This window comes from Lynx rufus, unplaced genomic scaffold, assembly GCF_022079265.1.
Source record: "Lynx rufus isolate CCGP_SWC_20201006 ecotype Redwood Valley unplaced genomic scaffold, mLynRuf1.p SCAF_6, whole genome shotgun sequence".
NCBI lineage: Eukaryota > Metazoa > Chordata > Mammalia > Carnivora > Felidae > Lynx > Lynx rufus.
Window position 1 is genome coordinate 11301347 of NW_025814878.1, and position 19948 is coordinate 11321294.

General features: G+C 38.6%; 1 protein-coding gene across 3 annotated transcripts in view; it reads right to left on the bottom strand.

Annotated features, from left to right (window-relative positions):
* The window catches only part of TAB2 (TGF-beta activated kinase 1 (MAP3K7) binding protein 2), a 65246-nt gene that overhangs the window by 22880 nt on the left and 22418 nt on the right, over positions 1 to 19948 (bottom strand). For all 3 annotated transcript variants that reach the window (XM_047102559.1, XM_047102561.1, XM_047102560.1), the window contains exon 3: positions 13667 to 15167. In XM_047102559.1, coding sequence (XP_046958515.1) covers positions 13667 to 15167 — 1501 coding nt within the window. The remainder of the gene's footprint in view (positions 1 to 13666; positions 15168 to 19948) is intronic.

Here is a 19948-nt window from a genome sequence, read left to right on the forward strand (position 1 = left end):
AGAAGTAGAAGGTTGGTATAGGATGTTGAATAGCTGAATAAGAGAAGCTCTAGAAAGAGACAATGGAAAAACTGGGACTCAGGAGGGGATTTCCAGAACTGAAGGGAGAAATAAGCCTTTCAACAGGAGTTCACTGAATATGAAACAAGGATGATTAAAAAAAAACACCACACCTAGACATAACTGTGTCTATATACAGAATATGTATATATACATCTACAGAATATACAGAATATACAGAATATAATGTAACACATATAAATGTATAAAATTAAAATATATCCAATCATGTATGAGTAAAGACTGTGCTGTAGTTTCTTTAGCAGTATTTGCATCGTAACAGTATTTTGTTTAGCCAAAAACAGATTAATTAAATTTTTAGTATTCTGAAATCCAAGGTAATTTTAGTAGTAAAGGAGCTTAAGTATATTTCTATACTACCTGTTCAAAGGGCATTAAATAAATTAATACCCTGAAGTGTGAAGTATGAAGGAAGTGTGAAGGAAGGAACAAAGTTAAAGGAACTATTTCTTTTTTTTTTTTTTTCAACGTTTATTTATTTTTGGGACAGAGAGAGACAGAGCATGAACAGGGGAGGGGCAGAGAGAGAGGGAGACACAGAATCGGAAACAGGCTCCAGGCTCCGAGCCATCAGCCCAGAGCCCGACGCGGGGCTCGAACTCACGGACCGCGAGATCGTGACCTGGCTGAAGTCGGACGCTTAACCGACTGCGCCACCCAGGCGCCCCTAAAGGAACTATTTCAAGAGCATTTTTGTATTTATAAAAATACTATTACTATTACTTTGTATTTATAAATCGGTATCCCATTAGAGAAGCAACTTTTTTTGTTAGATGAGTCCATTTCATTTCACACTAGGAAAAATTCAGCATTTTAGATTTTTCATTATCAAGTACATCTCTCAACTAAACCTCAAGGTCCTTGAGGGTAAACACTGATTTTGTACCACCTGGTATCTAGTACTAAATGTCGACAATTGTAGGCACTTGATAAATATCTATTACATGTAAAATAGTGACAACGATTGACTTTTAATGAACGGTGGAGTAAAATACCAATTTTAGGCCCAAGAGACAGAAATACTGATAAAACAGAAACATGAAATTTATTTTAGAGTTCTCCCTGAATGTTTAGTTTTAGTATTTTTCACTTAACACAGCTGAATACATTTTGAAATCTGGCAAGACTTTTAAGTTGCTCACAATGCAGAAAGGTGGCGTTGTTTTATATGCTAGTTCTGCCTAGGCAATAACCTAAGTGATGTATTTAACACCTCAATCACACACTGACTTTGGTTTTGAAACCTACCTATCTACTTTTAGATATACACACAAAAAAGAGAAGGAATAACAGGTAGTGGAAAAAACATTCAGTACCTTTGAAATCCTCTTTCAGGCAAAACTACATTTTAACATATAAAGGTAATTTAAGCATACAACTCCCTCTTGTGGTTGTTAAAATAAGTATTAGTGAATTCAAATACTGGGGCCCTTAAACCAGTCCTACGGGCATTTTTTTAAAGCGGCAGTTTCAGAAAGCTTAGTCTTTACCCAGGTTTTGTCAACTTCCAGGAACGATGGACACAATTTCTTACTCAGCTTTATTGGTAATTAGAAAAACACACTTCAAATTTCAGATGGTGTTAGTTTTACTAATTTTAGGTATTTTTTTTAAATTTTTTTTTAACGTTTTATTTATTTTTGAGACAGGGAGCAGCAGAGCATGAACAGGGGAGGGTCAGAGAGAGGGAGACACAGAATCTAAAACAGGCTCCAGGCTCTGAGCTGTCAGCACAGAGCCCGACGCGGGGCTCGAACTCATGGACCGAGAGATCGTGACCTGAGCCGAAGTCGGCCGCTTCACCGACTGAGCCACCCAGGCGCCCCATAATTTTAGGTATTTTTATAGTGTAAATAACATGTAATTTCTCCAAAAGGTAAAAAAAAAAAAGAGATACTGTCTACCTACCATGTTTCAGGCACTGTACAAGCATTACAGAGAGAAAGGAGCAAGTTAGAAGAGATCCCATCCCTTGTGGCACTGACATTCAAAGCACGGCCAGATTTTTTTCTTCTTATGAAATGTGGGTATATGAATTAGTAATGGAAGAAAGAACAGTAAAAATGGTTAACCATAAAATGAACCAAAAATTAATTTTGATTTGTTCTCCTCCCAAATGGGGGGTAAGAGAAAAAAGAAAATGTCTGACTTAAGCTTTTAAAATAACAGCATGGAACACAGCATACATTCTGAAAACTGCATTTCCATTGTGGGGGGGTGGGGGGGGGGTGGGAAGTAAGAGAAAATGAGGAAGAGAACAAATGCACTTGAGACCTAAGGTGAAGAGATACGGAATCACCACTGTTGTCCGGGAATGGTGATGACAGGGTTGACATTCAAGAAGGAAAAACTCTAATTCTAATTAAGGTATTCACAGTTTTTTTTTTCAACTGCCTCTCTTAAGCCCCACGTAGGTCTCGCATCTGCATAACTATTTTACAAATGGTAAAGCACTAGACAAATGTGCAGCTTTTGTATTATTAACAAATGTCAAGTCTTTATAATTCTTACAGAAAATTCCTTTATCCTACAGTTTTTAAGGGTTTACCCCATCTCCCCCCAAAAGTAGTTTCATTCTTCAGTCATCATTCTTACATTTTATTTCTTTAGACAAAAAGTTTGACTTAAACCTGTGGGGAAATTACACGATTTCTCAGGTGCCTACTATTTTTAATTGGTGCCAAAAAAAAAAAGGATGCAAAGTGCATATTAAAAGAATACCTTTGCCACTGGAAAATGTACCAGGTATTTATGGATATAAAGATCTTTGGCTTATTAGAGAGAGAGAGAGAATGAGAGAGAGAGAGGGAAATTTGCAACTGGAAATCTAATAGGTACTTACTTCTAATATCTTTTATATTTTTGTCTGTCATGACAATTTCACATGCCAAAGTCAGTTATGTGCCTAAGTCACTGTACCTAACAAAGTACAATGTCAGCTTCTAAAATAAATCAAAACTGTTCTAGACTGTAACTGTTGACAGCAGAGGTATTTGTTTTATATGCCAATGTATAATTACTGTCACTTATTTAGTGATGGAGTCACAAAAGATTGAGAGATGGCAATTACTCATTAAAATTAAGTTTCCTGATGTTTTCATCTACTTTTGCCATTTTTAAAAAATTTTTTTTAACGTTTATTCATTTTTGAGAGACAGAGAGAGACAGAGCATGAGTGGGGAAGGGGCAGAGAGAGAGGGAGACACAGAATTGGAAGCAGGCTCCAGGCTCCGAGCTGTCAGCACAGAGCCTGACGCGGGGCTCGAACTCACAGACCATGAGATCATGACCTGAGCCGAAGTCGGACGCTCAACCAACTGAGCCACCCAGGCGACCCTACTTTTGCCATTTTTAAAGACAGTTTGAAATCAGATCTTTCAACAGTGCTGAAACTGGGCCTCTAATGTGGGCCACAGATGTAACAAAACTATAAGGAATGATGCCTAACTCCTATGATTAGGCTTCTGCTAGATAAACACTTTGTTGGCCTTTATTTGTGTGTATAAGTAAGATTCTACATATAATTTTACAGCATTAAGATAGAGACACTGTCTAAAACTTCTATTATAGAGAAAAAGAAAACCAGGGCCTAGAGATACCAAAAGAGCCTCAAAGAAATACAACTAGATGAACCAATAAAGGAACTGGGGGATGTTTATAGCTTAGAAAAGTTTTGAAGGGTTGCCACAGGAAAGAGAAATGAGTCCAGTTCAATAGGGTTCCAAAGAATATCACTATAAAGAGAAGATATGTGCAAGATTTCTGGTCTTTTTTCAAAATCTTGGAATGGCGAAAGGCTTTCTAAATAAGACCTAAAACCCAGAAGCCAGAAAGAAAAAAAAAAGGTTGATAAGTTTGAACATATAAAAGTAAGAAACTTTATAAAATAAAAAAATTTATTGACCAAGTTAAAACAACGTATTAGAAAAAAACAGTAGGTATCTTATAAAAACAGACAAGTTCACAAAATACAAACAGCTTAAAAAATTAACACATGAAAAGGTGCTCAACCTCACTCATTTTCAAAGATGCAAATTTTAAAAAACCCGAGCAATAAATTTTTACCTACCAAACTGACAAAGATGTACTTTTTTTTCAATCACCTATATCGTGATGATATTCATCACGAGGGAGGGAAGGAGAAAAAGAACATTCTTACAAAGGTTGTCAAAAGTGTTCCCCATTTACAAATATGAGATTATAAACTGGTAGCTAGATAGAGTCTCAAAACTGGCAATATTTTCTGTGATAGTCATCGGTGTCCTTCACCAAATATTTCTGGCTCTCTGCCTTCCAGGTATATACAGTAGAATTATGCCTCCCCATTCTCCAGGAATTAGATGTGGTTACGGGTGGCTGTGTAACTTCCTTTAGCTAAAGAGTAACATGTGTCAGGGCAGAAGCTTAAGGAATCAGTGCTGATTTGCTGATTTTCCTTTGTTTTATCTGAACAATCATGGAAACGTGGAATGGCGCTTCCCTCAACCTGGGTCCTTAAGTGAGGATGATATAGAACAGAGCCCACCAGCTAATCTACTGTGGCAAGTGAGCTAGAAATAAACTTTGGTTGTTAAAGACACGGTTTGTTACTGACGTATAACCAAGCCTAAATGATACATCTATCAAAATTAAAAATACACATATCCTTTGACACATCAGTTCCACTCCTGGTAATCTCTTCTGCCAACATACTTGGACATGGGCATAAATATGTATGTACAGGATTTTTACTGCAGTGGTTTGTAAAAATAAGACCTTAATGTCTATCTATCAAGAAAGGACTGGTTATGGATTATGGTACAAACTACTGTGCAGCCATTTTTTAACAAAGAGATCTATCTGCACCTGCTGTCATGGAATGCTCTCAAAGTGATAAGGAAAAAAAAAGGACAAACACAAAACACGAGATACTATATTTCATTTGTATAAAAATATATCTATATACCTATATACCTTGATTTGCTACATTTCAGTTTCTAGAAGAATGCAAAATGAAATATTTGTGAATAGCTATCAGTTGCCTCTGGCGAGATGAACTTTTCACTACAAACCCTTTTGTTCTGATTGCATTTAAACAAAACAAAGCAAAACAAAACATCAAGTATATGTAGAAAAATACTCCAGTGCAATTTCTATTAGAATCCCAGCTGACTTCTTTGTAGAAATTGACAAGTTTATTCTAAAATTTATATAGAACAGCAAGAGACTGCAAATAGCCAAAATAATCTTGAAAAAGAACCAAGTAGAATTTACAGGTCTCAATTTCAAAACTTACTACAAAGTAACAATGATCAAGACAGTGTAGTACTGGCCTAAAGACAGACATATAGATCAATGAAAAAGAACTGAGAGTCCAGAAATAAAGCATGTGTTGATGGTCAACTGATTTTCTAGGAGGGTGCCAAGACCATTCAGCAAGGAAAGAAAAGCCTTTCCAACAAATGGTGCTGGGGCATCTGGATAAGCCCCAGGTGAAAGAATGAAATTGGACCCTTACCTCATACTATTGTATAGAAATTAAGTCAAAATACATCAAAGACCAAAATACAAGCACTAAAACTACAAAACTCTTAGAAGAAAACATAGGAGTAAATTCTCATGACCTTTGCTTTGGCAACTGATTCTTAGATATGACACTAAAAACAGGAGCAATGAACGGAAAAACAGATAAATTAGATTGCAGCTAAATTAAAAACTTTTGTGCTTCAAACAACAGTCAAGAAAATGAAAAGATAGGGGGCCTGGCTGGCTCAGTTGGTAGAGCATGCAACTCTTGACTGTGGGAATCATGAGTTCAAGCCCCACACTGGGCATAGAGCTTACTTGAAATAAAAACTCACAGAATGGGAAAACATAACTGCAAATCATCAGAGACTTATATTCAGAATACACGAAGAATTCATACAACTCAATAATAAAAAGACAACCCAATTTAAAAAAGGCAAAGGCTATAAATAGGCATTTCTCCAAAGAAAATACACAAATGGCCAATAAACACATGTCGTAATCCTCAACATCATTAGCCGTCAGAGAAATGCAAATCAAAACCACAAAGAAATACAACTTCATAGCTACTAGGATAGCAAGATTCAAAGTCAAATGATGGCAACTATTGATGATGTGGAAAAATCAAAATACTCACATACAGTTGGTGGGAATGCAAAATGGTACAGCCACTTTGGAAAACCGTCTGGCAGTTCCCCAATGGTTAGCCACCACAGAATTAGTATAGGAATCAGGAATTCTACTCCCAGTATATATTCAAGAGAAATAAAACCAAATGTCCACCAAAAAGGTGTACATGAATGTTTACAGCGGCATCATTCATAATAGTTAAAAGATGGAAACAACCTAAATGTCCATCAACTGATGAATGAACAAGCAAAAATGTGGTCTCCATCTATACAAAAGCACGTTGTTCAGCTGAAAAAAAGAATGCAAGCAGTAACATATGCTGCAACATGGATGACTTCTACAACAGTATGCTAGGTGAAAAGAGCCAGTCATAAAATAATAAATAATTCCATTTATTGTAAGAGTCCAGAATATATAAATTTAGAGCCAGAAAGTAGATTAGTGGTTGCTTAAGGCTGAGGGTAGGGGTGATGGGGCAGGCAGCTGATAGCTAAAGGGTGTGGAGTTTCTGAGGTGACAAAAATGTTTAGTATTGGTTGTGGCTATGGTTGTACATGTGACTCTGCCCAAAATCATTGGTTTGTACACCGTAAGTAAGTGAATTTCATGGGTGTAAACTCTATCTCAATAAAGCTACTAAAATGAATAAAAATGTTTAAAAAGTATATTAAAAGAATGAAAGAGATTTGTACAGGCTGAAATGCAATGATCTTAAGCAAAAACTGTGGAGCGTACCTCTCCAGTGTTTATGTCCTACATACGGTAGGTTATGTATGTATTATAAAATCCCACATGTGTGTATTTATGTATGCCATATGTGTATAGTGGGTTCCCGTTACAAAAAGTGTGTGTGTGTGTGTACGTGTATGATTACAGAGAGAAGGGGGATCAAGACTGTTAGTGGAGTTTACCTCTCATAGTTAAGTGGTGGGAGGGCCAGGGGGGAGACACAGGCAGGTGTTGAAAGGAGACAGATTGTAATCCTATCTTCCTTTTTTTGGGGGGGGGAGTTGAAATTTCTTTTATCATGTGCATATGTTACTGCATAATACTTTTTAAAGAGACCAGTTTAATGCAAGAAATAACTTGCCAAAAGGCAGAACAGTGCAAAGTGGGATTTGCTACCTCGGGAGGCAGCTTCTCTCTCCTCAGGGATTGAAGTACGTACAGAATGGGTTTACAATGACTAGGGATCGTGAGGACTAAGTGTTAACTGGGCAAGTGGGCTGGATGACCTCTGCACAATTGTACACAGTTGAACAATTCTAAATGACTTTTGAAGTCTCTTCCAATCCTGAGATTTCAAATTAAGAAAGGTAGTAAGTCTTGAGACTGGGAAGAACCTATGAGAAGTAGGGCAGATTAAAAACTAATTTAAATTTTATCTCCTCTTGAAAAGAATATTTAGCCCTCTCAATTTTTGTCATGATTAGCATATTTATTGAATATTGTTAAATAGAAAGTGTGATTTGGAGGGAAGCACTGGTTAAAAAAAAAGGACAAGGAATGAGAAATACAAAGTCCAAGGAGCTAAATTTCATCTCGTAATTTTCCTTATTTGTTTTTGTATTTCAGGTTCAAAGTCAAGGCTACTGCTTAACAGTATGATAGGACCATAAATATAATTGGGAAAAAAGTAGTAGGGAATCATTAAAAATGTTTATAACCTTATATATGTAAATTTAAAAAAATTGTTTACTTATTTTTGAGAGAGAGAGAGAGACACAGAGACAGAGAGTGAGTGGGGGAGGGGCAGAGAGAGGGAATCTGAAGCAGGCTCCAGGCTCTGAGCTGTGAGCACAGAGCCTGATGCGAGGCTCTTCAGAAATAAAAGAGAAGAAGACATCATTTTTGGCACCAGTGGTAATCTGGTAAGAGCCTCCGCCTGCTATAACAAAACATAAAAAGCAGGCCTTTCCTCCCATCCCCCACAATGTAAATTAGTTTGAATCAATGAAATGTTTGTTCTTCACACCTAAAGAAGTTGCCACTATTACTAAAAGCGTACATCTATGAATGCGAGAGGGTACCAGAAAGTCCCAGAATACAGTGAATGATAAAATATTTACTGGCACTTTTCAGAAGTTAGGTACAGTCAGGCAGTATGACTCAAGGGGGAAAACGTAGCTTGTGGCCACACAGTATCCTTACTACTGGCAAGCAATTTTTACTTTAACATTTGTTCTTAGCAGATAGAATAGGAGTCTTCTTTATATCCAGAGACTTCAAAAGGGCATTTTTCTCTAACCTGAATTTGTCTTTTCTATTGGGCATTCATTTGTGTCTCTGGTTCCTGTAGTACTTTGATAAGGACTCAAGTGTAATTTAATTCCTTTAGCAGTGGTGTTGGTAGACTTGGGTGATGAAATGAGCAGGACCTGGGAAAGTTTCATTAATTTATCCCTTTTTCTTCTCATTCGATAGCAGAGGGCTTATCAATCAATGTATCTTTTATAGACATAAATTCTCATTTTTGACATGTTTTATGTAGTATTTTTAGATTTTAAATGTTAGATGAAATACAAATGAAAAAGAATGCATTTAGTGTACCAAATTTATTTATGTATGTTCCGTCCTCAACTTGAGAAAAATATTTTCCTATGACTCTGGTACTTGGCTCAACTTCTCTTTCTATTCTGAAATAGTCTGTTCCAGGAGCTTCAGAGAGATCAATTTCACTGCAGGAGGAAGAGACACTTCTTTTCTCTTTATTACCCATGCCACATAAATCAGAATTCAGGTCTTTTCTTAAAGATCACTATTATTCGGGTCACCGCATTAAGTACCATAGTGAGTGCTGTATAAACTGTAGAGCGTCAAACACGTATAAGTTAACCTCACAAAAGATACATTTTCAGTTCAGGAAAGAATAATTAAAAAAAAATTTTTTTTTAACGTTTATTTATTTTTGAGACAGAGAGAGACAGAGCAGGAACGGGGGAGGGTCAAAGAGAGGGAGACAAAGAATCTGAAACAGGCTCCAGGCTCTGAGCTGTCAGCACAGAGCCCGACGCGGGGCTCGAACTCACCGAGATCATGACCTGAGCCGAAGTCGGCCGCTTAACCGACTGAGCCACCCAGGTGTCCCGAATAATCTTTTGATTTGAATAGAACCAAGCCAAAGAAACACGAGATCAAGAATTTTGTCACTGGATGATGCATAAATCTAGGTCAACAGCAGTTCCACACTAAACAGAAAGAAACAAGATGAAAGGGCTGGAGAACGGTACTCCCACCAATCCGGTGTGCACGCACCAGGTAATACAAGGATACGCAGCCACACGAATGTTATGAAATTCCACATGTATGTACATATGTGCAAAGCAAGCGAGTGCTGTTGTTTCAGCTGTCTGAAGGCTGTTAGTGTAGAGAAGTAATTTGAGCGGCGGATTCCGTGGAACCCTGCTATTTGTTATTTGGGTAGGCTCTGGGCTCTCAAACCAGGGCCTTCACTCATCAGCATTTTTTTTTTTTTTTCTTTAATGTTCAGGTGCCTTTTGAAGTCTAGTGCTCCCTATACTTCTTTCTCCAGGGGACTGCTTTATTTTTTCAAGTCGTTTTTCTAATTATATCTGTATATTGTGATTTCTTTCCCTATAGCTGCCTGTTTTTGTTTTACTTATTTTTATTGAGTGATCTTTTAGCTTCACGCTTCTTAAACTGGGGCACATGTCGCCCCCACAGTGGTGAACCAGGGGTTATGTGAAGCTACAAGACAAACTTGAAGTATCTATCCAGAGGGTTTATTTTTAAAATGTGGAAAGAGGTTACAGTGCTGTGGTTTAAGAGTGTGGGCTCCACTGTCAATTTCCTAGGTTAGAATCTTGTCATTTGTCCTTTGGCAAGGTATTTACCCTGTCTGTTTCTAAGTATGTTAATCTGAAAACAGGAATAATACTAGTGTCTGCTTTATAGTTGGTTGTGGGAAATAAATGGGCATTCAGAAAAGTGCCCAGCACATAGTAAGCTTTCAGCAGGTATTTATTAGTTATTACGTATCTTACTATTAGATTATTCATTTTCCCCTCTCTGAGCAAAAATAAGCAAGGATGGAAAGATGGGAAATGCTGGCATGGAGATTTAGACAGGGAGACCAGGGATAATTTCACTGAAAAGGTGACATCTGAGTAAAGATCCAAAGGGAATTAGCTGGATTCTGGGAGAAGAGAATTTCAGACAGAGAACAGCAAGTACAAAGATCCTAAGGCATCCCTTCCATTGTTTAAGGAAGGCCATTGGCAAGAAGACCAATAGGGCTGGAAGTGGTAAGCAGAAGGAAAAGAGATGAGCGATGGGCAGTGGATCACATAAGGCTTCACAGCTTTTACTCTGAATGAAATAGCCATCATATGCAGAAGAGTGATATAATCTGACTTACGTTTTTTAACAGCATCTTTCTGGCTGCTGAGCTGAAAGAAGACCATAAGGAAGCAAGAGTGAAAGCAGGTCGGCTACTGCAATAATCCACTTGAGATGATGGTGGCTCAGACCAGAGTGATAATAATGGGGTGGTAAGAAGAGAGAATTCTTGATACACCTTGAAGGTTAGAGTTGATAGATTTTCAGATTAGATGTGAAATACGAAAAAAAGAAGGTGTCAAGGGTGTTTCTGAAGTTTCTGGCCTAATTAAAAAAAAAAAAATTAAATTGCCATGAACTGAGATGGGAAAAGTGATTACAGGGAGAGTAAGCTGGAGGGAATATCAGAAGGTATTTCAGACACGGAAAACTTGAGACGGTCAGTAAACATTCAAATGGAGATGTTAAATAAGTAGTTAAATAAACTGGCTTGAAATTCGGGATTAAGTCTAGGTTATGAATTAGGGAATCATCAGCACATAGTATTTATAGAGTCATAAGGCTGAATGAATCACCTAAGGAATGGTACAGACAGAAAAGAGAAGGGGCCCAAGGATTAAGCTTTGAGGCATTGATCCCACTTCTTTGAGAAGTGGAAGGATGAAGAGATGAGAGATGAGGGAAGGAGGACGAGCAAAGAATAAAAAGGAAGGTGGAAATTTTATAGTATCCTAGAAGTCAAATGAATAAAATGTTTCACTGTGAAGAGGGTGCTTCACTGGTAAATGTGGCTGTACGCACATCAAGGAAGATGAGGGCTGAAAGGAGACAGATAGGTTTTGTAACAATGCTGTCACTCATGACCTTAACAAGAGCTGACTATAGTGGAAAAAATCCTGACTAGAGTAGATTCCAAAGAGAATGAGAAAAACTGGGAGATAGCAAGTTTAAGCAACACTTTATATTCACAATCCAGTTAAATGTGATCATCATGTCTATTTCAATTGAAAATTCCCCTTACCAAATCGTCTTCATACAACAATTTATTCTCCATTTAAGAAACAGCAAACTATATGAATACAGGAAATCTGCTATTTTGATGGAAGGAGAGAAGGAGAAGGGAGGACTTTGGGAGAAGAGTAAGAATTAAGTATCAGTGGAATAAACAGTGGTATATTAAAATTCATATACCACTGAAACCAAACAAAAATGGTTCCAGTTTGGGGCACCTGGGTGGCTCAGTCAGTTAAGCATCTGACTTTGGTTCAGGTCATGATCTCATGGTTCCTGAGTTCAAGTCCTGCATCGGGCTCTGTGCTGGCAGCTCAGAGCCTGGAGCCTGCTTTGGATTCTGTGTCTCCCTCTCTCTTTCTGCCCCTCCTCTGTCCCTCTCTGTCTCTCAAAAAGTAAACAATAAAAACAAACAAACAAACAAACAAACTGGGTCCAATTTAGTCACAGATATATGGAAAACAAACAGAAGTTTTAGCACAATTTTTAGTGCAATTGGAATCACCCACAGACCTTTGAAAACACACATGTACACTAGGCTTCACCATTCAGAGATTCTAACTGAGCAAGTTTGGGTTAAACCTGGGCATCTTAATTTGAAAGCTGCACAGGTGTTTATGGAATCTGAAAACACCACAGTCCAGCTTGAGTTGAAAATCACAAAAATCTAATTGCTTGAAACATAAAATAAGCCAAAACAATCAGGCTCTTCTGAGAAACTCAGCAGTGAAATCATTATTTTTAGAATTGTTTTTAAGTTTATTTATTGAGAGAGAGAGAGAGAGAGAGAGAGAGAGAGAGAGAGAGAGAGAGAGTATCCCAAACAGGCTCTGCACTGACAGTGCAGAGCCTGATTAGTGGTTTGAATTCACAAAACATGAGATCATGACCTGAGCTGAAATCAAGAGTTGCAAGCTTAACCAACTGAGCCACCCAGGTGCCCCTATTTTTAGGAATTTTTAAAAGGACAAGTGGTACTAGGGGTAGTAGGTGGCTGCGTGGGAGTGATGATATATATAGTACTTTCCTGCCTACAGTACTTGGAACAATTCACTGGGGACACAAAGATGAGTACGACATGTTGTTACTCTGAAGGACTCGCAGCCAATCTACAAATCTACATCAATAGTCAAGAAGACACTTACCCTCCACTTTCTTATCTGAATGAATTTAACAGTTTCCTACTGAAGATTATGTAACTTAAGGGACCAAATAAAATATGTATGACAGAAATTATCTCTACTTGAACTAATACAGATATCATTTAGTATTATGTCAATATCAACTAGTCTATTTCAGAAAAGGATAATCAAGAGAGACAGACTGAAAACTAATGTTTTTATTCACAATTCCAAATAAAAAGAAAGGCTGCGTTCATGGATGATTAAGGGTGACTGAAAGAGACAAATATCTAGAATAGAAATCAAATCTCTGAGTTAAATTATTCTAGGACTTGAAGAAGTTAGCTTTTGACATAAAATAAGATGAACAACGTCACATTAGAAAAATGAAAATGCCTTAAGAGTAAGCAGAGAATTTGCCTGGTCGAAGAAGGAAGATTTACTGTATGAATTCACTCATCTCTTACTAAGATGTGTGTTTGTAGAAATTTTAAAGGGCAGGTAAGCATCACCACGGAGAAGAGAATTACCTGAAAAGCAAACATTAAGAAAGTAAACAGACCAGGAGCGCCTGGGTGGCTCAATCAGTTAAGGATCCAACTCTTGATTTAGGTTCAGGCCATGATCTGGTGGTTTGTCAGTTCGAGTCCCGCGTCGGGCTCTACACTGACAGCGTGGAGCTTGCTCGGAACTCTCTCTCTCTCTCTCTCTCTCTGCCCTTCCCCCGTATGCACTCTCTCTCTCTCAAGTAAGAAAATAAGCATTAAAAAAAAAAAAAGTAAACAAACAAGAGTGGATACTTCTGAAGTTGTGATAACCCTATCAGTCAAACTTTAACTTACACAATAATAAAACTGAAATTCAAAGCTCATGAATACTCTCAAAGGTTTTAAAAACAGTATGAGTTGGGGCAACACTTAAAAGATGCAGTAATCATTATGACAGCCATGTCTACAGTGAAATCCAATATACACCAATAAGCCCACCATGGAAAGTGACCCCACCTTCCGTATTATTACCTTGAGTGTAGGCAGCATCATCAGATCCCATACTCAACTTCCGTGCTTCACTTATTCTATCCACATGTGCTAAAGTAGGGTCCGTGAGGTGCTGAATATTCTCTGTTTCTACATAATGATCAGGATGGTTTAGAAGGTTTGTAAGTTCAAAGGTAGGGGACACCACCCCTGGTGAAACTGCAGGGGGTTTATTAGGAGAAACTGTAATTTTGAAAGTATATTTTGTATTGGGTTGAGTGACCACCACTCGAGGAGAAGTTGCGGAGTTATTGCCTATTGCTCGGCTTTTGGGAGGGTGGTGGTGAATAAAGGCAGGACCCATGCTCACTTGCCCAGACATGTTCCTGGAGGCCGCAGATGCTCCGGAGTTTGTGGATATGAAGAGGGTGGGCTGATTCCTCATGATCTGTTCATCTCCTGGGGCGGCATTGGCCGAAATGTAGACCTTAGGTTGACTACGGGACATCATCTCATCAGTATTTGGGGGACTGGCAGCTATGTAAACAGTGGGCTGATTTCTATTTAAGGTCTGGCTGTTGACCGAAGAGGAACTGCTGGAGGTTCGAGGTCCAGAGGAACGCAATTTTGAAGAGCTGTTTCTTTGTGGGGGTTCAAGTTTGATTTCGATCTGGTTTTTTCGAGGTCCTGTCGAAATGTTCTGAATGTTGTATTGGCTATGGGCAGAAGACTGGGAGCTCCCAGATGAATGAATGGTCGGTGGCTGTGGAGTAGTAGGTGAACTGATGGGCATGTAGACGTGAGAGGTCTGGTGGCCTTGCTGGTTTGGCTGCTGGGCTGAGGTATGTGACATAGGATTAGATGCAGGATAAGGAGTCCAGGGGCCAGGCTGTGAAGGCTGATAGACTTGTTGAGGGTTCATAGGATTAAACTGAGATACCCAGCCAGAATGCTGTTGTGTCTGTCGAGCTGTACCACCAGGAGTCGTAATATAAGGCCTAATATAGATAGAATTTCCCTGTGGACTGTTCAGTACAGGGGGAGGTACACCATGTATGTGCAAAGATGTAGGAGTGTTACGACCAGTCTGGATGTTTGGGGCTAACGTCACCATAATGGGATTAAATCTGGGAGTCTGCTGAGAAAGGCTAGATGTTCCTTTGCTGCCTAAGTGAAATCCAAGATGCGGTGCTGAATTTGAAGCACCCGATGCACTAGACATTCCAAAAACGTTAAAGCCTTGAGGAGCTTGAGCTGGTGCTGTCTGTGGCTCCTGCTGAAATAGCTCGTTATTGGCCGGACCACCTGGAAGTTGTCCATCACTAATGCTGTGCGTCAGAGTCCTGCTTCCGTTCACTCGATGTCCTTCTCTCCCATGGTGGTAAACGTTCTGCGACTGCAAGTCCAAGTTGAGAGAAGTCATGTGATTGCGTAGGCCAGAAACTCCAGAGTCATCCGAGAAGTTCAAGTCTCCTTCACCATAAAGATACCTTGTACTCTCCTGAGAGAGAACTGCACAGCAGGCATCCAGGTTGTTATTATTCTATAAAACAAAAATAAAAACAGCTTGATGTTAACAACCAGAAGCTCATGCTCACATGCTCATCACTACTAAAATATTACGCGATTAACTAGCGACTAGTTAATACAATTCTAACAGATCTGTTGGAATCTTTAATTTGAGAAGAACTATTTTTGGTGCAAATGACGGAATTATAAAAATCCTCACTGCTAACATAATGGAAAAGCTCTCTAGCAATAGCTGACAGCAAACCAGGTCACGGTTCTGTTTTAGGAGCTGTTTTGTAAATAAAATGGATTCATGCAAATACAGTAAAAGTATAACCTAATTAAAAACACGATTTGAATGTTGAACAAAACATAACCACTCGAGTATTATATATTAATTAGATGTCCTGCATTCAAATGCTGTATCAATTGTTTTAAACTAATGACCTTTTAAAAAAATCACATATGGAGTGTTTAAATATAAAAAGTCCTGGGGCGCCTGGGTGGCACAGTCGGTTAAGCGTCCGACTTCAGCCAGGTCACGATCTCGCGGTCCGTGAGTTCGAGCCCCGCATCGGGCTCTGGGCTGATGGCTCAGAGCCTGGAGCCTGTTTCCGATTCTGTGTCTCCCTCTCTCTCTGCCCCTCCCCCATTCATGCTCTGTCTCTCTCTGTCCCAAAAATAAATAAAAAACGTTGAAAAAAAAATTAAAAAAAAAAATAAAAAGTCCTAAAATTCACAACAAAGTCATCTCAATTCCTTACATGCTTCCTCTTAACCTGTGTAAAAAAACCCCACACATATATAGGAAATGGAAGTTCCAGGAGGCCCTAGAGTAATGGAGTTCGTATCTCTGCCTTTAGACAGTACCATACAAATCTACTCCACAGAAATGAAAACAAAAACAAAAAAGCAACCAGATTATTTCCAAAGAATCCTCAAGAGACTGACCAATCATTACTCATAAATCATCCATAAAAATATTTACTGAACACCCAAAATATGCACAGTAGTCTGAGCCTGTGGAAAAACTCAATGACCTATAAAACCAAACTTTCCCTAGAAGAGTTCTGGAACTCGATTAGGGAGACAAACCATGGATTTATGAAAAGGTAACATTATTAAAACAGGAGTATGTGCCAAGTGGTTTTGAAGTTCGACAGAGTCAGTACTGTAGGCTACTGTACAAAGAACTGTTATTAAGGGACATGTAGTCTGATGGATTTCATATACAGTAGGATATGCGTTTATACACGACTTGGATAGGAACAAAGAATTCCAGGTGAAGGGAATGGCAGGAGTAAAGACAGATGTAAGTGTGATCAACAAAAGCATATTTTAAACAAGGTAATTTCAACAGACTTAGTTGGAGCTAAAGGTTTTATTGGAGATTTTAAGATTTTAAGAAAAAAAAAGAGATTGAGATTAAATTAGGCATACCTCGTTTTACTGTGCTTCTGTGCTTTGCGGATACTGTTGTTCTTTTACAAATTCAAAGTCTGTAGCAAGCCTGCATTGAGCAAACGTATCGGCACTGTTTTTCCAACAGCATTTGCTCACTTAATGTCTCTGTGTCACATTTTGGTAACTGTTGCGATATTTCACACCTTTCCATACTATTATGTTTGTTATGGCAATCCATGATCCAGTGATCTTTGACGTTACTATTATAACAGATTTGGGGTGCCACGAATTCTATGGATGTGCCACGACCCACATCCATAGAAGATGATGAACTTAACCGATAAATTTGTATGTTCCGACTACTCTCTCTCCCTATCCTTGGGCTTCCCTATTCCCTGTGACACAATACTGAAATTATGCTAATTAATAATCCTACGATGGCTTCTAAGTGTTCAAGTGAAAGGAAGAGCCACCCACATCTCTCACTTTAAATCAAAAGCTAGAATTGATTAAGCTTAGTGAGGAAGGCATGTTGAAAGCCGAGACAGGCCTCTTGTGCCAGAGAGCTAGGTTGTAAGTGCAAAGGAAAAGTTCTTGAAGGAAATTAGAAGTGCTAGCCCAGCGAACATACTAATGATAAGAAAATGAAATAGCCCTATTGCTGATATGAGAAGGTTATAGTGGTCTGGATAGAAGATGGAACCAGCTTCACCATTCCTTTGAGCCAAAGCTGAATCCAGAGCAAGGCCCTAACCTCTCTTCAATTCTGTGAAGGCTGAGAGAGGTGAGGAAGATGAAGAAAAATCTAAAGCTAGAAGGGGTTGGTTTTTGAGGTTTAAGAAAAAAGTCATCTCCATAACATCAAGTGCAAGGTGAAGCAGCAAGGGTTGATATAGAAGCTGCAGCAAGTTATACAGAAGATCTAGCTAAGACAATTAACAAAGGTGGCTACATTAAACAAATTTTCAGTGTAGATGAAGCAGCCTTCTATTAGAAGGAGATGCCATCTAGGCCTTTCATAGCTATAGAGGAGAAGCCAATGCCCAGCTTCAAAGCTTCAAAAACCAGGCTGACTCTCTTGTTAGGAGGCTAACGCCTCCTAGTGACTTGAAGTTGAAGCCAGTGCTCATATACTATTCCCCAAATCCTAGGGCCCTTAAGAATTATGCTAAATCTGTTCTGTTTTTGCTCTAAAAAGGGAACAAAGCCTTGATGACAGCACATCTGGTTACAAAATGGTTTACTGAATATTTGGAGCCCATTGTTGAGACCTACAGCTCAGGAAAAGATTCCTTTCGAAATATTACTGCTGACAATGCACTTGGTCACCCAAGAGCTCTGATGGAGATGTACAATGAGATTTATGTTGTTTTCACGCCTGCTAACATAATACCCACTCTACAGCCCATGGCTTACGGAATCATTTTGACCTTCAAGTCTCATTATTTAAGAAATATGTTTTGTAAGGCTATAGCTGCCACAGACAGTGATTCCTCTGATAGATCCGGGCAAAGTAAACTGAAAACTTTCTGGACATGATTCACCATTCTAGATGCCATTAAACACATTTGTAATTCATGGGGAGAGGTCAAAATACCAACATTAAGAGAAGTGAGAAAGAAGTGGATTCCAGCCCTCACAGACAACTTTGAGGTGGTTCAAGACTTCAGTGGACGAAGTCACTGCAGATGTTGTGGGGACAGCAGAAGAACTACAATAAGAAGCAGAGCCTGAAGAAGTGACTGAAATGGGTCATCTCATGCTAAAACTAACAGATGAGGAAAAAAAGTGGTCTTTTTGAGATGGCATTTACTGCTGGTGAAGATGCTGTGAAGGTTGCTCAAATGACAATAAATGATGTAGAATATTATATAAACTTAGTTGAGAAACCAGTGGCAGGATGTGACGGACTCCAATTTTGAAAGAAGTTCTACTGTGGGTAAAATGCTATCAAACAGCCTTGCGTGCGACAAAGAAATCGTTTGTGAAAGAGTCAGCTGATGTAGCAAACTTCATTGTTTTAAGAAACTGCCACAACCTTTAGCAACCACCTCCCCGATCGGTCAGCAGCCATCCACATCAAGGCAAGATCTTCCACCAGCGCAGAGACTGTGACTCACAGAAAGCTCAGATGATGGCTAGCAGTTTTGGCAACAAAGTGTTTTTTAATTAAGGTATGCTCATTCTCTTTTTAGACATCATGCTACTGCATTAATAGACTACAGTATAAACATACTTTTTATATGGCACTGGGAACCCCCAAAATTCGCTTGACTGGCTCGGTTATGATATTTGCTTTATTGTGGTGGTCTGGAACTACACCCTTAATATTTCCAAGGTATGCCTATAATTGAGGGTTTTGAAAAATGAGTCACACTAAAGTTAGGACCAGATATAGGCCGTGGGGAGAGCCACTGAACATGAATGAACAGAGAAGTGCAGACACAGGGTATTTTGGGAGGGTGGTCTGTTGATACTTCATATGAAAAGGAAAGGGGCAACTTCTTGATAAGACCACCACTGGAAGACATGAAATAAGGACTGTTTGACAGTAGACACAAATTATGAAGGATTACAAATAAACAGTCAACGCAATTTGTCTTCAGAGAGGTTGGAAGATTAGGAACCTGACAGAAAGAGGTCAGTTTTAGACACAAAAAAGATAAGTAACCAAGTTAAAATGTTTACAGGTGGTTTGATAGGAGATAATACCTTATTAGAGAAAACTGAACTACAAAAGGCATCTTGAAGTCTTGTTAAGAAATGACAGTCCACAGTTTGAACAGGTAATGCAAAATATAGTGGGCAAGGCTTGACTTATTTCCGCCCTGAAAGCTCAAATCTCTTATGCTGTAAAAATTCTTTTACCCTACTCCTAACTCTGAATTGATATATATTAGTTTTTCAAATAAAATTCACAATCTTTATCAACCAATTACTCACTATAGTTAGACCTTACCTTTTGCCAAACCTAAATGGTGCTTTTTGCTTCAAGTTACCTTTATTGCTGTTCCTAGCAAATTCTCCCTACTAAACCAAAGCTCACAAAGACCCCATCTTCTCGTCTCTTCTCTGCCAACATCCCCAAATTAAAATGTGTCTACTAAATCCAATCCCACACTTCCTTTTTTAAAAGAGATACTCCTATTTACAAAGTCTTTTTCCTTAATTCTCTTGAGCTCTCAAAAATCCCTTCAATCCTTTATAAAATCTGATTATTTAATATGTTCTAATCCCAGCTATGTCATAACTCACATGCACTTAGGTTATTTACCCTCTACAGACATCACTTTCTTATCAGAAAAACACTGACAAGTAGTATACTTACAGGGATTTTATAAGGCCATAACAAGATAAAAGGAAATGTACCTTTTATCAAATGTATTAAAAATTAAAACATTGGGGCGCCTG